The 19,481-nt window shown below is 41.7% G+C and overlaps 2 protein-coding genes across 2 annotated transcripts; one reads left to right on the top strand and one right to left on the bottom strand.

Moving 5' to 3' along the window:
* Nucleotides 1–1,547: 1,547 nt before the first annotated feature.
* On the bottom strand, nt 1,548–8,346 carry LOC119654542 (succinate dehydrogenase cytochrome b560 subunit, mitochondrial-like). Its single transcript, XM_038059987.1, has 3 exons — nt 8,191–8,346; nt 2,092–2,315; nt 1,548–2,032 (listed from the first exon to the last, which is right to left on the bottom strand). Exons 1-3 carry the CDS (start codon nt 8,208–8,210, stop codon nt 1,746–1,748), a joined length of 531 nt encoding a protein of 176 aa, XP_037915915.1. The 5' UTR covers nt 8,211–8,346; the 3' UTR covers nt 1,548–1,745.
* Nucleotides 8,347–8,426: 80 nt separating this feature from the next.
* LOC119654541 (eukaryotic translation initiation factor 2D) lies at nt 8,427–14,694 on the top strand. The gene is made up of 2 exons (XM_038059986.1): nt 8,427–8,897; nt 13,265–14,694. Exons 1-2 carry the CDS (start codon nt 8,549–8,551, stop codon nt 14,629–14,631), a joined length of 1,716 nt encoding a protein of 571 aa, XP_037915914.1. The 5' UTR covers nt 8,427–8,548; the 3' UTR covers nt 14,632–14,694.
* The last annotated feature ends 4,787 nt before the right edge of the window (nt 14,695–19,481 follow it).

Genomic DNA, 19,481 nt, shown 5'->3' with positions numbered 1-19,481 from the left:
GTGTTGACGCTACGCCTACCGGACAACGTGACAACTATTGGCTTCGCCGATGATATCGGAATAACGGTGGTCGCAAAGCACCAAGACGAGATCGAGATCTATGCAAATGAAGCGATATGGGAGATCAATTCCTGGTTGAGAAATTCTGGCCTTTCACTTGCCGAGCATAAAACAGAAGTAGTTCTCATTAGCAAGAGAAGAAAGAACACAACTGTGAAAATCAAAGTTGGTGGAAAAACAATTTACTCCCAACGATCGCTCAAATACTTGGGAGTAATTATTGACAGAAGACTCAACTTCAAAAGACACATTGAGTACGCCGCAACTAAAGCGTCTTCCATCGCTACAACGATCTCGAGGATACTACCGAACATTGGTGGGCCAAGACAAAGTCGACGTCTTCTGCTCTCCAGGGTAGTCAGCTCCGTGCTACTCTACGCAGCTCCAGTTTGGGCAACTGCTCTGAATAACAAAGTGAACTGCCGAAAATTGGGAATGGCATATCGATTAAGTGCACTCCGGGTATGCAGTGCATATCGGACAACATCAGGAGAAGCGGCATATGTACTAGCAGGGATGCTCCCCATAGACATCTTGGCGAAGGAAAGTCGGCGACTCTATGACAAAACGTATGCAGCTGGAGAGTCTAGCGCATTTCGACGGCAGCTGGCACGGTGGGAATCTATCGAACGGTGGCAACAGCGATGGGACGAGTCCCAAACTGGTCGTTGGACATACCGCATCATTCCGGATATTCGGAGATGGTTTGAACGAAACCATGGGGAATTAAGCCACGAGTTAACACAATTCTTGAGTGGACATGGAGGTTATCGTGCCTATTTACATCGATTTGGTCACGACGAATCACCATGCTGCCCAAGATGTGGTAACGTGGCTGAGAATGCGGAGCATGTCATATTTGATTGCCCCAGGTTCACCGCGCACCGAGCAAGAATGGAAGCGGTCGCAGACAGGCGTTTAACACCCGAAAACATTGTGGAGTTTATGCTGGAGTCAACGGATGCCTGGAACCAGGTTGTAAGGGAACTGCAAGCTATTCACCAACAGCTTAGGCAGGAAGAACTACGACGAAAACAAGGAAGGGAGAGAACCATAATGAGCCGCAGTTAAAAGCTGATCCAGCCCCGCGATGCAATACTTGATAGGAGTTCCGTGGGGAGAGTGGAATGAGAAGGAGGTGGTTTTAGTGAGTAGAAGTCTCACATAACTGCGTGGCAGGAGCCAGCAGTAGGTTTTGAACCTTTCCACCTTCCAACGCCGAAAAAAAAAAAAAAGACAGACAGACAGACAGACAGACAGACAGACAGACAGTAAACCGATTTTAATAAGGTTTTGTGTTTACACAAAACCTTAAAAACAGCTGGTACAGTTTTACCATCGAAAAGACAGTCTTCGTGAAACTTTTTCAATACAAATATTCTAAAACTTGCTTAAAATTGTTTCATTTTCATCAAGCTTACCAACATACGTACTAACATATAGTAAATGTACAGTAAAAGATGACTTCTTTCTAATAAATTTCTTTATTTTTCATTCGATTCACGACATTCTTGTTCCAATTTCGTTATCTTATACAGTGAAATCAATACACAAGAGAACACCTGATCTTTATTTCAAATTCCAATGAAATTATTGCTGCTGAGAAACAAATTCGAAAAATAACTTACATGTGCTTTGCGAATTTACAAAAAGAAACTGTACAAAACATTTAGTTGCCCTTCTTTTTACAAAAGAGCAAGCAAAACGGTCAAGCCAACAGATGCACCGAGCATTGCATAGCCAGATGAGTAGACCTCTTTCAACTTAAGCATTTTGCCCGAATCCCATAGCAAATGGCGAACTCCGTTGCACAAGTGGTAGGAAGCAGGGAAGGCGAGAATCATTTTCAGAACAACTAAACTAGCAGAGCTCAATTGAAGACCTTCGATCATCGTAATGTAATGCGAGAAATCGTGCGGGAGGACTAGAGCACCCAATCCGAAAACTGAGACGTATCCAGTCAGCATCATACCTGGAAAAGAGACAGATGTCTTCCACTGCAATGTTCAATGATATTAGAAGCTATTGTACCTGTAATTCTGTGTGAGATGGACAGTACGGTGGTCAGTTGAGGTTTGTAGATGGATAAATGTGGAGACAGCTCACGGTTCAAACGCATATTTCTTTCATCGGGAGTCTCATCTGGTTCCACTGGTTTCTGAACGATTTTCATGGTGATACATCGTACGCCTGGGAATTGGTTGGCTGTACGGAAAGCACTGATTTGAGAGAAAACACCCCGACTGCATAAGGCCCTGGAAAGAAATTGAATTGAATTTACAGAATGTATGTATTCATGCATTTTTCCTTTATTATTGGAAAGTCTCGCGATTTTGAAAATACTGAAAGCACTTAAAGAAAATGGAACACTTCTTCAACTACACAATGTGCATTTGGAAGTTAACTATGGTGAACATTACTACTATAATGGTGCAAACCCGATAAGAGGAGTCTTTTGCTTTACATTTAAATCAGTTGAAGTGTTCTTACGAGCGATGCTTTAAGAAGTTTCGCTTCCTTCGTTCTAGATTGTGAGGCCAATTGTCCTTGGACATCGTTTTATTTCTCCCTTCTACCTTGTTGTTTATTAGTCTAGGCCTTTACCTTTTGTTTATTGGTTGCAAATACTGTTAATTTGTCATATGATTTCATAGATTGCCACAATTACATTTCTGTATCCTTCCTCGAGTTCACCTTCTGCACTTTCTCCTTATGAGATTTTACAATACTTTTTAGTGTGCTGAAGCAAAGTCTGGATTATTTTTAAGGGATTTTAGGTTAGTGGAATTCGTTAAAGCAATTTTAAACAATTAGTTCCCCGTTGAGTTTTCCTCCTCTCTGTATAAACTTCATCGTGCTGGCAACAACCTTTTCGCGATGTACTGTTCGGTGTTCTAGTAGTACCAAAGATGGAACTTCAGGACAATTACCATGGAACACAATAGGTGTCTTCATAGTTTTATTTCGACGTTCCATTACTCCATTGAATTGTGGGTGATATATATTCTTCCTCAACTGTTCTACGTCATTTAGTTCTAGGATGACGGAAGAATAACGAATGTCCTTGCATGACATAGCCCGCAATGGACTTGCCGCCCTTCCTTAATATGTAGTCTCTCTACTGCCACTTTCACTTTGTGATCTCTATGCGTATCGGGCCCATACACAAATTCTTAGACATGCTGAAAGCCTGGTCCTCATTTCCCATGTGTTTCCCTATAGAAGCACACCTAGCACCGTTAATGTTTCCAGCGACATTAAGTTCGATGTCGCCGTTGACAAAATAAACACTTTCCAAATAGATATCATATTCTGCATTGATGCAAAGAGGAAAATTGCGATGAATTGTCAGACTAAAAACCTTGTTTTTGTTGATATCTATTTCTTTCTCTACATCCAGAGTCAAACATTAGCGAAGTAGAAATGTTTAAGAAAGGACGACATGGTCTATTGAATGCCTTCACGCTCTGCGGCCTAAATAGTATAAAAGACGTTACAAAAGCGAGAAGAAAAACTATTGATGACAAAATCTAAATTTGAAGGCCTATACTTTGTATTTCAAATTTCTTTGAGATTTTACTTCGATGCCGTTGGTCCCATTCCACCGTACGGTTCTATCATGTGGTGGACGCTGATCAAAAAGTAGAACCAAGCGTAATGGGATTCAAAGGACCACATGTGCTGGCATTACTGGGGCTGTGCCTGTATTTATCATTACCTTATCTAATATATTTAACGAAAAGAATTAGGAGGAAAAAAATTCTTCCCCGCCATGGTGTTCTACTTCCAAGTGTCACTGAAAACATTAAGCTGTTCATCATCATGAACGAGAGGCCTGACGTACTCACAGGACCATCAAAAGACTTACGTCAACCTGTTTTGTAGTACAAAGCCTTTGTAAGTCACGGTAATGTCTGCCTCCTATGTCACGAAGCATGCTACGCTATACTTCCCGTACTGTTTCGCAATAAAGGAACTCCAGTGCGTCGCGGTTACCCTCGTTCGCAACCATAAATTTAGCTTTGGTAGTCAGCCATGCCCAGGTGTTACATACTTTTGGATGTGGGCGATAAGTTCACTTATACGAAGGATAAAGACACTATCCTCGAGGGGGTTGTTCAAATTTTCTGCCGTCCGCGCAACAAGAAAGACTTCCGACTATTGGACGACAGTCAGCCCGCGGAGCCGACTCTTTGTGAATTTGGGGGGTAGAAGTTTTGCTCCCCTGATAGCACACGCCTCAGATGACGACTCCTATCGGCTTCACTTCTCTTATTAGGTACATTCAAAAGACAATTTTATACCTACTGTTGGTGGAGATATAGTGGAGCTGCTTGGATAATTGTTGGCGGCATGACTTGTTAAACTTTTAAACTTAGACTAAAAGAAAACGACAAAATGAATATTTAAAATAAACCCGACATTACGTGAAGTTGTCTTGGCTACATCAGAGCTACGGTATGGTGATCTGGTTAAATGCTCTTTGGCGGTCAGTTCGAGCTCATATGACAGGTCTTGTGTTTCAACAGCGAGCCGTTGATGGCAGGGTGAAAATACCGATATATACAGTAGTGGTCAAAACTTGGGAAAGTTTCATTTAAAATCAATTAAACCCTTGTAAAATTTTTAATTTCAGGTTTTTTTTAAACATTTGGGGTTTTATTTTATCCTTCTAAAAGTAAATATGATTGCTGTTAATTTAAAATAAAAAAAAAACTTTTGATTAAAAAACTAAAGTGGCCATTTTCCCAACCCCTCACAACTTTGGAAACTTTTGTTTTAGAAGCACTTTACAACAATAACTATTTTTTGAAGAGCAGCCATTAGTTCAGCTGTTTTAGAAAAGTTGTGATCTCAAATACGTCAATATAACTCTTCTCAAAGATGCTCCATAAGAGTTCAGTCAGGACTTTGAAAAGGCCAGGTTATTTTGCAACTTGGTTGTCATTTGGCTACTTCTGAACAAGCTTGGACGTGTGCTTGGGAACGCTATTCTGTGAGAAGACCCAGTGTTGTCCCATTTTATCGTGAGCATGTAATAAAATGTGCTTTCCCAAAACGTCACAATACATTGACGATCTCATAACTACTTCAACTTGAATCAATGGACCAACATCTATAATAAATGTGGTTAGATTCGGAAATTTTACACAAAATTGATATCAGCCCCAGATCATTATGCTTCTTTATGGGTATTTGGTACTTGGGATCATTCATATTTTTTTTCGAAATTCAGGATTTAGCCCTTTAGTCTGTTTTTACTAAAAGTTATTATAATTAGGCCATATTAGTAAAAATCAATTGTTTCACAACCTCAAAAGACGCTGAGCAGCAGCTGGTGTCGATATTTGAACATTGTAAAATTCAGCAGCTTCTTTCGAACATGTGTGCTACTTTTGTGCAGATTGTCTCGCGCAGCGCATTGATTTTATTAAGTTAGTTAGGCACCCACCGTCTCTTGAACGATCTACCGTACCACTTTCCTTCCGTTTTTTATGGACTCTCCATGCCGCAAATTTTGTGACACCAAAAAGCCGACTTTCGACTTCTCATAAAGTGTTACCATTCTCGATGACAGTTACGATGATGGAATCCGCGCACGGTTGTTGTCAGCCGACAGAGCCTATTTCAGTTTACAAAAACTGTTCCGGTCGAAATGTCTCACCATAGGGTCAAAGCTCTTACTGTACAAGACAATGATCTTGCCAGTTCTCATGTATTCCTCGGAGACTTGGGTTCTTAGCAAGAAGAATTGCGAACTCCTCGCCGCGTTCGAGAGAAGAATCCTCCGAAGAATTTTTGGCTCCCTACATGAGGATGGATGATTGCGTAGCCTATATAACGACGAAATCTATGAGCGACAGCATGACCGTCAAGTTGTGGATAAAATCCGGCTCAATAGGTTACGGTGGGCGGGTCACTTAATCCGTATGGATGAGGATGATCAAGCCCGGAAAGTCTATAAGGGCAATATCTATGGTAGAAATAGAAAACGAGGCAGACCCTGCCTGAGATGGAGCGATGGCGTAGGTCAGGACGCCAGACAGCGTTTAGGGATATCGAATTGGTGGACCTCGGCGCAAAACCGGGATGTCTGGAGTTCTTTGTTAAGGCAGGCCTAGACCGGATACTGGTTGTTGCGCTGTTGATGATGATTCTCAATTTCACTTATCATTGCCTCCTCTATCTCATTTGAGTATTTTAGTAGAAGCATCAGTATAAAAAAATAAATTTTGAAAAAAATCATCAAGAAATTAAAAATGTTAAAAGCATTTGATTCTCTTCACAGAGAAGTTCCAAAGTTTTGACCACTACTGTATATCTATCGGTGGTGTAATGGTCCCCAGAACCTACTTTGACATTCAGATCAGCCATCACGCTGTCACGTTTAGAAGTCTTGAATTGGGTGCAGTTGCCCATAAAAGCATTATCCTTTTCTGTCCCTCTTTTCTTAGGTAGCACTGCAGTATTGAAATGTTCCTCATTCTGAATCCAATTTCGCAGTTAAAATACTGTCACAAACCGGTCCCCGGCTTCGCTTATTGTAGTTCAACAACACCGTGTATTCCTACCAGACGCCCGAATAAGGGGTTGTCAGATCCTATATTGGCATTCAAATCACCCATCACGATCACAATGTTATCTTTTCCTTAGCGTTTTTGCGTAGTTGCTCTTAGAAAGCCTCCTCTCCGTTGGTATGTAGTACTGCACAATTATGATCTTTAGCTTGAATCGGAATCTCGTAGAGAAGATCCTGTCAGAAACGGGCTCACAGATCACCAGAGTGCGCCTCTTAGCAATATAAATAAAAAGTCCAACACCGTTTCCGGTAACCTTTTGCAAATATGCATATTTCAGCGACTGCTTCTCGCCTTCCTTAGGGTAGGGTGTGGTAACCGCCAATAACAGTCCGACACCAGATTCATGTCAATAATCGTTAGACTTTCCAGAGAAGAAAAGCACAGTGCACAAGAGGGAAAGGAATGCTTTCCATAGTATCGCCATTTTACTTCGCTCTTCTAAGGGACGGCCCGATGAGTGTGGGCGAAGTTCTATGCAATTTCTATCCCTCATAGATTATTATTTATACATATATTATGTATCTTAATGTTGCTACCTCCTAATTTTGCCAAAAAGGGCATAGAAGGCTTTAGAACAACAACAACCGCGACGTTAATCGACTAGATTATACTGGCAAAAAGGGAAGAAGAAAAAAACCATTCTAACACCTTAAGCGTCTTATAGACCTGCAGTACGATTGCCAGGCCGTTGAAGTTAGTTTAAGTTGTAGCAAAATCCAAAAAAATCACATTTTATGAGACGAGTTTCATGTTGGCAATCGTATTGCACTGTCTCTAAGGTGGTTTGTAGTTAGTATGCTATAACACCAACAATTGTTCATTGAAACCAGTGTAGAGCCTCATAGCGATCTGTCCTCTTCCCAATCTAAAAACCTAATGTAATTGCTTGTCAAATTGCCTGATTTGTGTCAGGTAAATTTGAAATCTGGTTGACAACCATGTTGCAGAACTGATTCACTTTAGCTTCAACTAAAGAAGGACCGTTCAACCGAAGTAAGGCACGGCTTTTGAGGTTCCCTTCCCGTAATCAAATATAAGACACTCCTCGCTGAAAAGTAGAAGTATTACTGAGACTTAGTAAGAGGGAGCCTTTCAATGGCCCCTTCTGAAAAAGACAAGTTGTTCACGCGTTTTGATGTCGACAGAAAAGATGAACACTAGAGTATTCATTACGTGGTTGGAAAGGAGGTCAGCGGCGATCATATCCTTATATACTCAGAGATAATGTCAAAAGAGGATTATGACTTACTTCGGAATACTGAAGATGCCCTATCATCGTGTCATCTCCTCAACAATCGAGACCGCAACCGCAATCGATCTGCTTTTATTTACCAAATTATGTGTAAGCATTCCTAGCGTGAAAAATATGATGGCATTTAGCTATAAAGTTCACTGAAAACTTCTGACGGATCCTTCACCAATAAGTTTATGTAATCGGTCGTAATGCACATTCCACGATTCAGGAGCGGCACAATATGCTTTCTTACTTCGCAGCATATTCCTTGCTCTAGATTAGGCTTAACAAAACTTGCTAAATACGTAAAATTACCTGCTGAAATTCATCGCCATTTTCACTTGTATTTATTTTAATTTGCCGCAGCCACGAACCAAAAACCAGGCAACTCCAACTTTGACGTATCTTCTTCTTATCAATGGTAAATGCGCAACATCTTCATTATTCTCAACACCCCAATGACAATTTTCATTCAGCATTTCAGCTCAATGTTTTGTTTACATTTTTCTCCTGGAGCATATTCAGCTTTTAACAAAAGCGGGAAGCGGGTACATACGTTGACAGACCGCACAGATGTTACCTGACTTTTGTCGAAAGTAACCTATCAAGTAGTTGTGGCCAGAGTGGCTTGTGGAATTTGTGCTACGAGGCGTCGGACTTAAGAAGATTCATCATGTTTATCAAACCCTTTAAAATTAAAAGCAACGTGCAATTGAAGGGATCCGATGGGAAGAAGCTACGCAACAAAATACAGCGTGATTTCCCGCATGTTACTGATGCTGACCTGAATACGTTGGTGCCGAATAAGGCGACGATAACTTTGGTGAAATTAATAGTATACGCCGGGAGTAATTGTGTGGTATATGCGGTGGAAAAAAGGCCGGTCTTTTTCGAAGATGAGAATGAGAAGCTGATTCCGACGTTGTATGCATTGTGGCTGGTGCCTACGCTCGTCCCATATTTCACCACACATCCTGCGGTGCTTCCGAAATTAGGAAATGGAGCTGATCTGATGCTTCCAGGTACGTGGTGAAATCCTTAAGACTATTTTTAATTCTATCGAACCATTTGCAATTTCGCAATGCGAATAATGTTGTTGCCTGGCATTGTTATTCAAGCACGTACTATTTTTTAAAAATTATTTGAGAATTGCTTAAGGTGATGAAGTTAGCCATTCCCATTTGTTTTTTATTTAGTCATTCGCCTCTCATTTGGCTTCTCTGAAGATCCTTTGCAGCAAACATATTAATTCATAATAATTTGACCGCTCTTAACACACATTGTTTATTGCGAAGTTCCTGCCGTTTCTAGCAACCTTTGCGAATTATCTTTGGTTTCATCGATGGCCTCTCTTTGAGTAGAATTTTACTCCTGTGAGTCATGGTTTCATTTTGCAAAAGAAAAGAAGTTGAAGATAGTTTTACCAGATAATTACGGGCATGTCGCAATCACTCGTAGTGCGTTGTATGCAGCAATTTCAAATGAGTAGTCTAGTGGCGCGTTGTGGTGAAATGGTTCACATTCAAAGTTCGGCTGTTTCATCCAATAAATTTAAATCATTTATTACTTATAAGAGAAAACACCATTATAAACGTTGATGACTTATGATAATTTAAGAACGTTTATTGATTATTAGAAAACAATTATAAAGCAACGTAATTTTTGTATTTTTTTATTTCGAAACGAGAGAAACTTATCTCAACTATTTTTCACACATCACTAATCGCTAATATTCAATTGCTTCGCCCGCCTGGTGACTTTCACTTCGGTACCCACAGGTAGGCGAGCTACTCAGGCGGGTGACTTTCATTCGATGGTAAATTGCATCATTCTCGTGCGGAGGCCGGGAGAATCCTCGCTAATAAATTTTTGTTTCCCCACTACCTCATCCCCAGCTGATACCGTGGTTCAGCGACAAATCCGACTCTTGGCCCGCCAACTTTAGGGGTGCGGATCAAATCCCACGCGCTGTGCACCCCTTCTCCCCGAAACCTCAGCTCCGGGGACAAAAGGCTTTTACCTGGACAAGGAGACATTCTTGGGCCTGCCACCGACCCTAAAGAAGTGCTCCACTCGATTCAGCACTTCATATGGTGGCTGCAAGGGCCTTCGGGAAGCATCCACGCGTACCAAGACGTCTGTGCAGACATTCAGGCCCTTGATTTAAATCTTGTCATGGTGTTCTGGAGCTAACGCAAAACCCAGTGGTGGAAGGGGCCGACCTTCGATACCAGGTCGCTGGGGAGCTCCCCGTATAACAACTCGGCGTGCAGCTTCTGTGAGGAGGAGGACAAAACCTCTATGCACGTCCTGGGACAGTGTCCGGCACTTGTGCAAAGTAGGTCGATACATCTGGGAGAACACTTAATACCAGATGCAAAGCTGAAACTTCTGGAAGTGGGGAACATACTAAAGTTCCTAACGGTTACAGGCCTGCTTGAGATACTATGATCAACAGGTACACTATAACCAGTAAAAGGGGCACAATAGTTCTTCAAGGACGCGGTGCGACTTTCCCTTAACAGAATAATAATATTAATAACAACTCGGCGGAACTGGCGGCAAACTCTTCACGATGGACTGTACGTTGACCAAGTAAAACGAAAGCCAGGACTTGCGTTCACGAGGAACCATCGTGTGCCATTATAGTGACTTTCAGTGTCCTATGCCAAGGTTCCAGCATCTCAATGGATTGCGGGTGGTACGCAGTCGTCTGGTGACGTTTGAAGCCCAGGAATTTGTCCAACTCCGAGAACAGCACGATTGTGCGAAAATGTCGGCCAAAGGTATTGCTTCAGACCACCGCGTGAACCTATCGATAATTGTGAGGCAATATTTGAAGCCATGCAAATCTCGCAAGGGGCCAATTATGTCGATGTGGATTGTGTGAAAACGCTTTGTAGACTGAGGAAATGAGTCTACCTATTTCTGTGCATGTTTGGTGACTTTACACTTCTGGCACGCGATGCACTGTCTGGCCCAGGAGCTAACATCCTTATTCATTGATGCCCAGAAATATCTACTAGTGCCAAGCCGATTCGTTGTCCGAATGCCTGGGTGCGCAAGATCGTGTACTGCATGGAATACATCCTAGGTCTAGGTGGTCCCTTTCCAGAAGTCTCGCAGGTTGAACCGAAAAAGGCACTCTCGAAATTTGTATTTGGAGTTGTCCCTGAGGCTCTGAAGCACTGCGTCATTCTGCTGTGTCTCGGCGATTGCCGAAAAATTGACCGTGGTAGGGATTTTAACCTCTGAAACGCAGGGCAAAGTACCTGCAACTACATTACCCTTGCCGGATACATGTTGGATGTCCGGAGTAAACGCTGGCTTATGAAACTCAGGTGCCGAAGTTGGCGAGGGGACGCTTTGTCGTGCTTTTGTTCAAACGACAAGATAAGAGGCTTGTGGTCCGTGAACACTGTGAACGGCCTGCCTTCTAGGGAGCATCGACAGTACTTTATTGCTATATATGCGGCTAATAACTCACGATCATAGGTGCTGCAGTTTTGTTGAGTTGTTTTCAATTTCTTCGAAAAGAAGCTCAACGGTTGCCAGATTTGGGTCAACTGTTGGTAACGGGCAGCACCTACTGTGATGTCTGAGGCATCGACGAATACGGCTACGAGTCCACCTGTTTGAGGAAATGACAGGAGTGTAGTGTCGATGGGTTAGTTTAGAAGCCTGGAAGGCCTCTGTAGACCACGCAATCTCGCGTAAGTCTTTAGTGTTGGGTCCAGACAAGTAGGTATTGAGAATCGCTTGATGTTGTGCGGCTTTGGGCAAGAAACGACGATAGAAGTGTAACATGCCCAAAAACTTCGCAGATCCTTGAACGTCTTAAGTTGTGAGAAGGCTTGAATTTTGTCTGGATCTGATTGAATTTCCTCAAGGGAAATAATGTGGCTTAAAAACTTCATCTGCTGTTGAAGGAATTTGCACTTTTCACCGTTGAATACAAGACCGGCCTCAAGGAGACGTTGAAAAATGCATTCGAGGTGTTTCAAATGCTCAGACTCTGAAGAAGCGGCCAAAACATCGTCCAAGTACACGAAACAAAAGTTAAGGCTTCGCAGAACAGAGTGGATGAATCTCTAAAAAGTTTGCGCTCCGTTGTACAGAGCAAAAGCCATCCGTATGAAATTGAGGTTCCGAAGGGTGTGTATATTATCATTTTCGGAATATCTTCTGGAGTTGCAGGGATTTCATGGTGAAAACACGGCAGTTAGCGAGATTTTGCGCAAAGTTGTGGTTGAGTGATATGGGATAGCAGCCTTGAATGGTCTGAGCATTCTGACGTCTGTAATCGTCACATGATCTCCAATCGCCGTCGGACTTTGGGACCATGTGTAGTGGAGAGGACCAGCAGCTATTTGATGGCCTGCAAATACCCTGCTTCAAAAGTGTGTCAAATTGTTTCTTAGCAGCAGCGAGTTTCTGGGCTGGAAATGGACGCACCTTCGATAGGATATGAGAGCCAGTAGTGCGGATTTGGTGCTGTACATTATGCTAGCTGCGAGAGTCTACTCCTCGGTAATTATGTTGCTGTACTTTTGAAGAAGCGCACGAATGCGAGGGTCGGCTACCTCTTCAAAAATGTCGAAAGACTAACAGTAGAGCAGGTGGCAGATTTTCTTGAAGACGTGAGCGAAGTTACGGGATCTATAAGAGACGATCTATTCTGCAGATACACTAGCAATCCACGCTGAAAAAGAAAGTATGCGCCTAATATGGGACAACTGACGTCTGCTGCTACGAAACGCCATGAGAACGTTCGTCGAAATCCCAGACTTACGACCACTTGCCTGTGGCCGTATGTATCATATAATATATATGGTTGAAGAATTTGCCGTTGTTAGTTTGACTTGATGTGGAATTAGTTTGCGATTCCGCGAAACCGAGAGAATTGATATGTCTGCGCCCGTGCCTGTCGCCTAAGATGAGCTCCGTCAGCATATGATTCAGCTTTGCTCACTCACCGACAGTCGCTTGATGAGGGTGCCCTTTAACTTCCAATCCAATCCTTGTTTTATTTTTGAGAAATTGAGTGTTTTTGCTTGTTCCAGGGATTGAACTAAATAAAAAAAGCAATTATCACCAGCGTGCGTCATCGATAAGTACCGATCAGTCGCCCTTGGTGTAAATCCCTTTTGGACTGGCTGAAATGCTTATAGAGAGGCATGTTTTCTTTGTCTGCTCTTTGTCACTTTATTATTTTTATACAATGGTCACACTCTGCATGCAGTTAGCTATGTTGAATATTGGACATTGAGGCGAAGATGAATTTGATGAATTTTTTCCGATATAAGAAACGGGTTCGTGATTTTTTCCGTTCCATAAGAGTACTGTACAAAGCGCATATTGACCTCAATATTGTTATTTTTTCTTACAGGAGTTATCAGGCAAGGAACCGGCATGGCGGCATATGGACACTACAAAAAAGACCAACTTGTGGCGGTTAACTTAACATCAAACCAATCTGCTGTGGCAATAGGGCGACTAGTTCGTTCCAGTGAAGATCTGTACATGTGTGGGGGCCATGGTGCATGCGTTAACATTCTTCATGTGTTCGGTGACAAGTTATGGGGAATTGAACCCTCCGTAACGCTTCAGATACCTCAATGCGAGGCTGTGATGGAAATTCCGAAAGATGATGATTTTCCGGCTCTAGGTGCACCCACAAAAAAGAAAGCAGCTAGTATAGAAGTTCCAAATAAAGAAAAAGAGGACAACGAACAGGAAATTATCAATAAAACAGAAGATTTGGAAATAAGTACAGAACGAAATGAAGTAAGTGTAGATGTTGAGGAGCAAGAGCCATCCACTTCAACTGTGCCAGAAGTCGTTGACATGGATTCTGTCCTTAGGAGAGCGTTTTTGACCGCCTTGAAAATGGATGGGAAAAATCTTACATTACCTCTTCTGACGAGTAATTTCTACCGGGTTCATGTTTTACCTGCGGCTGAACAACAAATCGATCTCAAACAAACGAGCTACAAGAAATTTTCAAAATTTTTGGCGGAGATGGTTGACAAAGGTTTTTTGGTTGTTCGCGAAGAAAGTAAAGGAGTAGAAAAGATCTTTTCAATAGACTTCGAACATCCCGACTTGGTGAACTTTATTCCGAACAGCACATCGGCTGAAAAGGATGACTCTAAAGCACAGCTTTTCCACGTAGCCATGACCGAATTGTATACAGTCACAGACGAAACAGTTCCATTCTTCACCAAGTTGAATTTCAAGAAAGGAGATGGCATTGCAAGTACCCAGATTAAGAAAATGCTCAAAGAATACATAAGCAAAAATCAGTTGCCCTATGTAGGGAACAGTAAACAAATCCGCTTAGATGTTACACTGAGTGAAATTTGTAAGCTGGAAGCAGCAATGTTTGACGATGTCTATCACACAGTACTTGCCAAGATGCATCACACATATGAAATGCGTGGCAAAAACCAATTATCGAGTAACAAACCGCCGATACAAATGACATTGGCAACGCGATCAGGCAATAAGAAGGTAACATTAGTAAGTAATTTGGAAGCCTATGGGATTATTATATCCGAATTTGCGAAGGCATGCAAAGTAGGTGCTGCGGCGAGCACGGCAGTAGTGAGATTACCACATCAAAAACAGGACCAGCTTCAAGTTCAAGGCAATCAAATACGCTTTTTACACAATTTGTTGACGGAAACGTATAAAATTCCCCCGAGACAAATTCAAGGACTTGATTTGGCTAAAAAAGAAAAGAAGAAAAAATAATTGTGATGTATTGGATTATGCAACAAAAATAAATGATCGAAGAGCGAATTGTTTTCGAGTTAATTTTCATTGTTTTATTCTTTGTAATATGCTGTAAGTATTGCAAAAAACTGATGTTGTTGCTTTGGTTCACGGAATATTTTGTAGAGCCAACTGAAGTGAACGAATTATTGGCACCTTATATATAAAAATCATGATTTCTATGTCTTTTGGAATTTTAAAGCCCCAAATCCATGAGAACAGAGCGGTGATTAAAACGGAGGATGATTATTGTAAGTGCATTGTGGTTTCTTTATATTGGTGAGAGACTGTGCAATGGGCGGGGCGTTAGTTTCGCGGTCTCGTTATGCAGCGGGTTGGAATCGAGATGGAGATAGCGTCGAAAAAGGCAAGCGGACAGAGAATTCTGATTTCAATAAATGGATACTGAAAGGCAAAATTTCGGCAGTAGAAGCCATGTTTCCCACTAAGCAATGATACAAATGTAATTTATAGGGATTGATTTTGTAGGTTGGTAGGCAGACCTACAAACAAGTCGGTAATTAGGCAGATATGTCGAAAAAGAGATAGGCAGATAGATTATAAGGTGAAAAGAGAGGGCTGTTACGTGTCCGCAAAATAAGTGTCTTCCTAGTCCTCAAAGTGATATTGTGAGCTACTTCGGCATTGCCTGAATAAGTACCATATCCACCACTCAGGCTATACACCATTGAGTGAGCGGTGAATTGTCCTCGTTACTAATGACAAATCTCCGACATGTATTTCGGGACGTTATCATCGCCACTTGCTATGCATCTGAAGGGTGACCACGTATTAGTGGTACCAACGTTGCTATAACGGCTTACGGGCACTTTAAATGGCTATGGCTGTTGAAGGGTATATCCATGACTGCGGGTTTCGGAAATGTTAAGAAGAGTTTGGAGGAAGCTACTTGTCTATCAACGTGAAGAGTAGTTAGTCGGGTTGAAAAGACGGTCAATTTTCCCTTTGGGTTGCTTCGTAGATGAGTGAAAGGCTGGGAATTGAGGCAGTCCTCGATGCGCGCGGTGAGTAGTTTTTGGCATCCTCCGTTTCGGGGAGCATGCGGGAACGGCAAAGTGCCTGAGGATGCGATCTGCCAGCAGGCAGTAACTTTGCCGCTGTACGGACCGATATGTGGCCTCGTCAATCTACAAAGGGCACAAACTTAGTGTGGAAGACAAAATTTTCGATGACTTTAATGTCGACGGGTCTAATAACCATAAAAACGAAAATAGCCAAATAAGCATCGTAGTATATTGTGTGAGCACTTATTACCAATGCGTACCCTGAATAAACTGCAGTAACTGATAATCGAAACGAAAACGGGAAAGTGGTCTATGAAATGTGTTGCTGGGAGCAGAATCATTTGCCACTCGGTAAACTTCTTTTGATGACGACATATTACGCAATACGCATTACAAGGATTCACCATCTGCTTAAAAAATTCAGGTACGGGTATGTAACGCTTGTAGCATGAGCTGCGTCTCACTGTGGTAGGCGGAAAATGAGCCCGATGAACAAATTGCTTGGCCAACCTGCTTCCCGTGTCGAAGTTGTTCTCCCATATAAAGCAAACTTGCTGTCCAGGTATCCACCAATGAAGTGATGCTATGGGGTGCTTAAATCCGGTGCAATGACCGTATCAATTTTAGAGCGCCAACTACTTATTGTGGCCGATTGCTCAGTACATATCGATTATTGGTAGAATTGAGCCTTCTGGGAAAAAAGTCCAAAGTTCTGCGGCAAAGAGGCCAAGAGTGGTGCAGTCAACAGAATTGTAGACAGACCGTTTTCGTGTAATAACATCACGATTAGCCACATAAGACTTTAGCTCAACAAGGTGCCCTTGTAATTAACGGAACACAACCTAGGAATCGGAATATAGTGCTGTCAAGGGCAGTAACAGTGCTGCGGTGCGCTTTTAGGGGTCGTAGCCCTGCCATGTGGAGATGTGACGTTATCATTACCATTGAATGCGAACGCAGTTGATGTCATCCAGCGGCGCATTTCGCGCACCATGTATGATTCGTAGTGTTTGAAATAGACAATGAAAATCTTACCCCGGACTCTAATGGGCATTATAAAGGCAACGGGTCTAGCTGCTTCACTGAGGACGAAACTGCGAGTAGTAATTTAAGTCTAAAAAAAAGCTTGACTCCATCGCAAGACAAGCATGTTGTGGATTGGTTGATGGTTACCTCGGTGAATAAAGCAGGAACGCCACAGTTTGCATCATTCGATTTCATTTACGTAACGAAAAATATCCACCCAAGAGAGGATAGCTAACATCGCGTGACACCTGCATTGCCAGCTGGTTTATATTGAAATTCAGAAAAAGGTGCTCGGCGCACAAGTAGATTTGAACTAGGAGGTAGTTTGTTAGCCGAAGTCTTAAAATGAAAGATTGCCTTGGAAGATATTTTTCCTTTTTATTGCCTAAAATGTATCTAATCTATACACATACGTATTTCGGAGACCAACTGTCCCCTTCTTCAGTGTTTTATCTTGTATCAAAAAGATAAAAGACTGAACAAGGGGACAGTTAATCCCCGAAATACGTATTTGTATAGATTAGATACTTTTAAGCCGATAAAAAAGACAAGTATCTTCCAAAGCAATCCTTTATTTTGAGATTGAGAGGTTAAAGTTCAACTCCCCAGCCATCGCGCCGTCATCATTCTGTATACTTACAGAAGACTGATACTAGTTGATAATGACCAAGGGTATGTTCCGGATGGTCTTATCAATCTGTCCAAATTTATCGAACATCTCCATGCCACTTTGAACTGACACATTCTGGACCATCCACAACGCAGCATTATGTGGAATGCAGTAGCCAAAAACCAACTTTGAAAAAAACAACACACAGCATGTATCTACACGCCATATTTCCCCCGGAAACAATCTGGAACTTCAGCATGGTGTGAAATGTAATAACCAAGGGCATACTCTGGAAATAGATTGATGCGCAGCATGCGTCGAAGGGTCTCGTATTCTTATATGTAAGTCACTTTTTTTCTCCGGAGAGCTAGAAATCTAGCATCGCTTGAGATTTGAAAATCGGGGACTTTTGTTTAAAAATACTCTGGACAGCATAGCTGCTATCCTGAATGCAGAAATTCGGTCAGCGAACCCGCCAGCCAGAAGCGTTGAACGATGTCATTCAGGCGAAGCTTCTCGTTGTTAAAGTGTGCAGCAGGTGACTGCAAGGAAGCTTAAATGGATCGCGCCGTATAAAAATGACCCAAACAAGTTGAGTTGCTAGCCAATGTTTATCAGGCTGTCCTTTCAAAAGCACGGGTTCTGGAATGTACCCTCGTCTTTTCAGATGTGATTCGAATCATTCTGGAAGTATCTTTAATGATTTGCTCTGCTGTTCAAAAGACTTAAATTAATGGGCGCTGTGGGCAGAGTACAGAAGGATAACACATGTAATTTCCTCCCAAATTGGAGCTACTTAAAGGCTTTTTTGATGCTCAGGAACTAGAAGGTATATTGACCTGTGCTCCTTTATCGGTTCAGAAGATCCTGGCAACTTGACCATATCAGAATCCCTATCCCTAATTTTGAAACCAGGAGGTTTCGGAAAGTAGATGTGGGCATTCATCAAGCACACTGCCTCAGGTCTAATAACTTCGTCTTTAAAATGGTCGAAACAAAATAATCGTGAGGAGTAAACAACTTCTCAGATGTCAGCTTCGCATAAGGTGATTCTTGGTAAACGAACTATCGTATCAATTGTTCAATTTTTTTTTCATTTCGTCATATTCCACAAAGGAAAGAGCGGGAGACATGCAACAACAAAAGGGAAGCATTTTTTTATGACAAATCCAGAATGAATGGGCTTCGGATGAAAATAATGTTGGGTATTTTTACTAGAACTAATTTGAATGAAGTGCTCTAACACACTTCAAGGCCCTGATCCAATATGGATTGTTGCGCCAACGATTATTATTAATTTGAAATTAATGTCCTAAATAAAACACATCTTTAGAATTAATTTAAAAACAAAATATGAATAAACGAAATTATGTTTATAGATTTACAAAATCAGAAAATAAGAAATTTGGAATAAAGCGAATCATAAAAAGCGACGTCATTGGAACAGAATCGAAATGTAAGATATAAGATAGATATTGTAGTCTTTCCCGCTACATTACAATTTTTCCTTGCCTTCACAGAGTTTTTCCAGATACTCCATCAGTTCTTCAATTTTCTATATTGCCTCGTGTCAACGCTTTTTAGTTTCCTTCACTTCACGAAGCCTCTTCGGTAATTCCACTTTTGTTCTCGTTGTACGGAACTCCACTTTCAAATTATCAAACTCTACTGATTTTTTGCGGCTTAGACATTACAGCGAGTGTTACCGAGTGCTACTTGAATGTAGCGTTCTCCAAACACTCACACGACCAGTACGTATGTTTTAGATCTTCTGCAACTTGATGACTTTCCTTAAATTCTTAATTGGGCGGTTTATATGGCTAAAACATTCAGTCTGTAATTCACGAACTCCGCCTTCCTTGTTTAGGATATGCGGGATTCTAAATCCACATCCACATGATGGTAGACCGGACCACCACCTTCCTTATTCTTCTTCACCATTGTTAAAGAATCATATTCCTTTTAAAAAGCACTAACCAATATCAGCTGCTATATGCACACAGAAAAAGGCCCATAATTTACCTGAAAGCTCTAATCAGTTAATACTGTCTCTGGTATCGGTGTACGAGACAGATATGCGGATTCGTGTTCATCAAAAGGCGGAAGTGGATAAATAGGTCACATTTTAAGAAAGGACGACAACTCCATTGCTGGTTATGAATCGGAAT

The sequence above is a fragment of the Hermetia illucens genome, chromosome 4, assembly GCF_905115235.1.
Source record: "Hermetia illucens chromosome 4, iHerIll2.2.curated.20191125, whole genome shotgun sequence".
NCBI lineage: Eukaryota > Metazoa > Arthropoda > Insecta > Diptera > Stratiomyidae > Hermetia > Hermetia illucens.
This window is presented reverse-complemented; position numbering and strand designations above follow the sequence as displayed.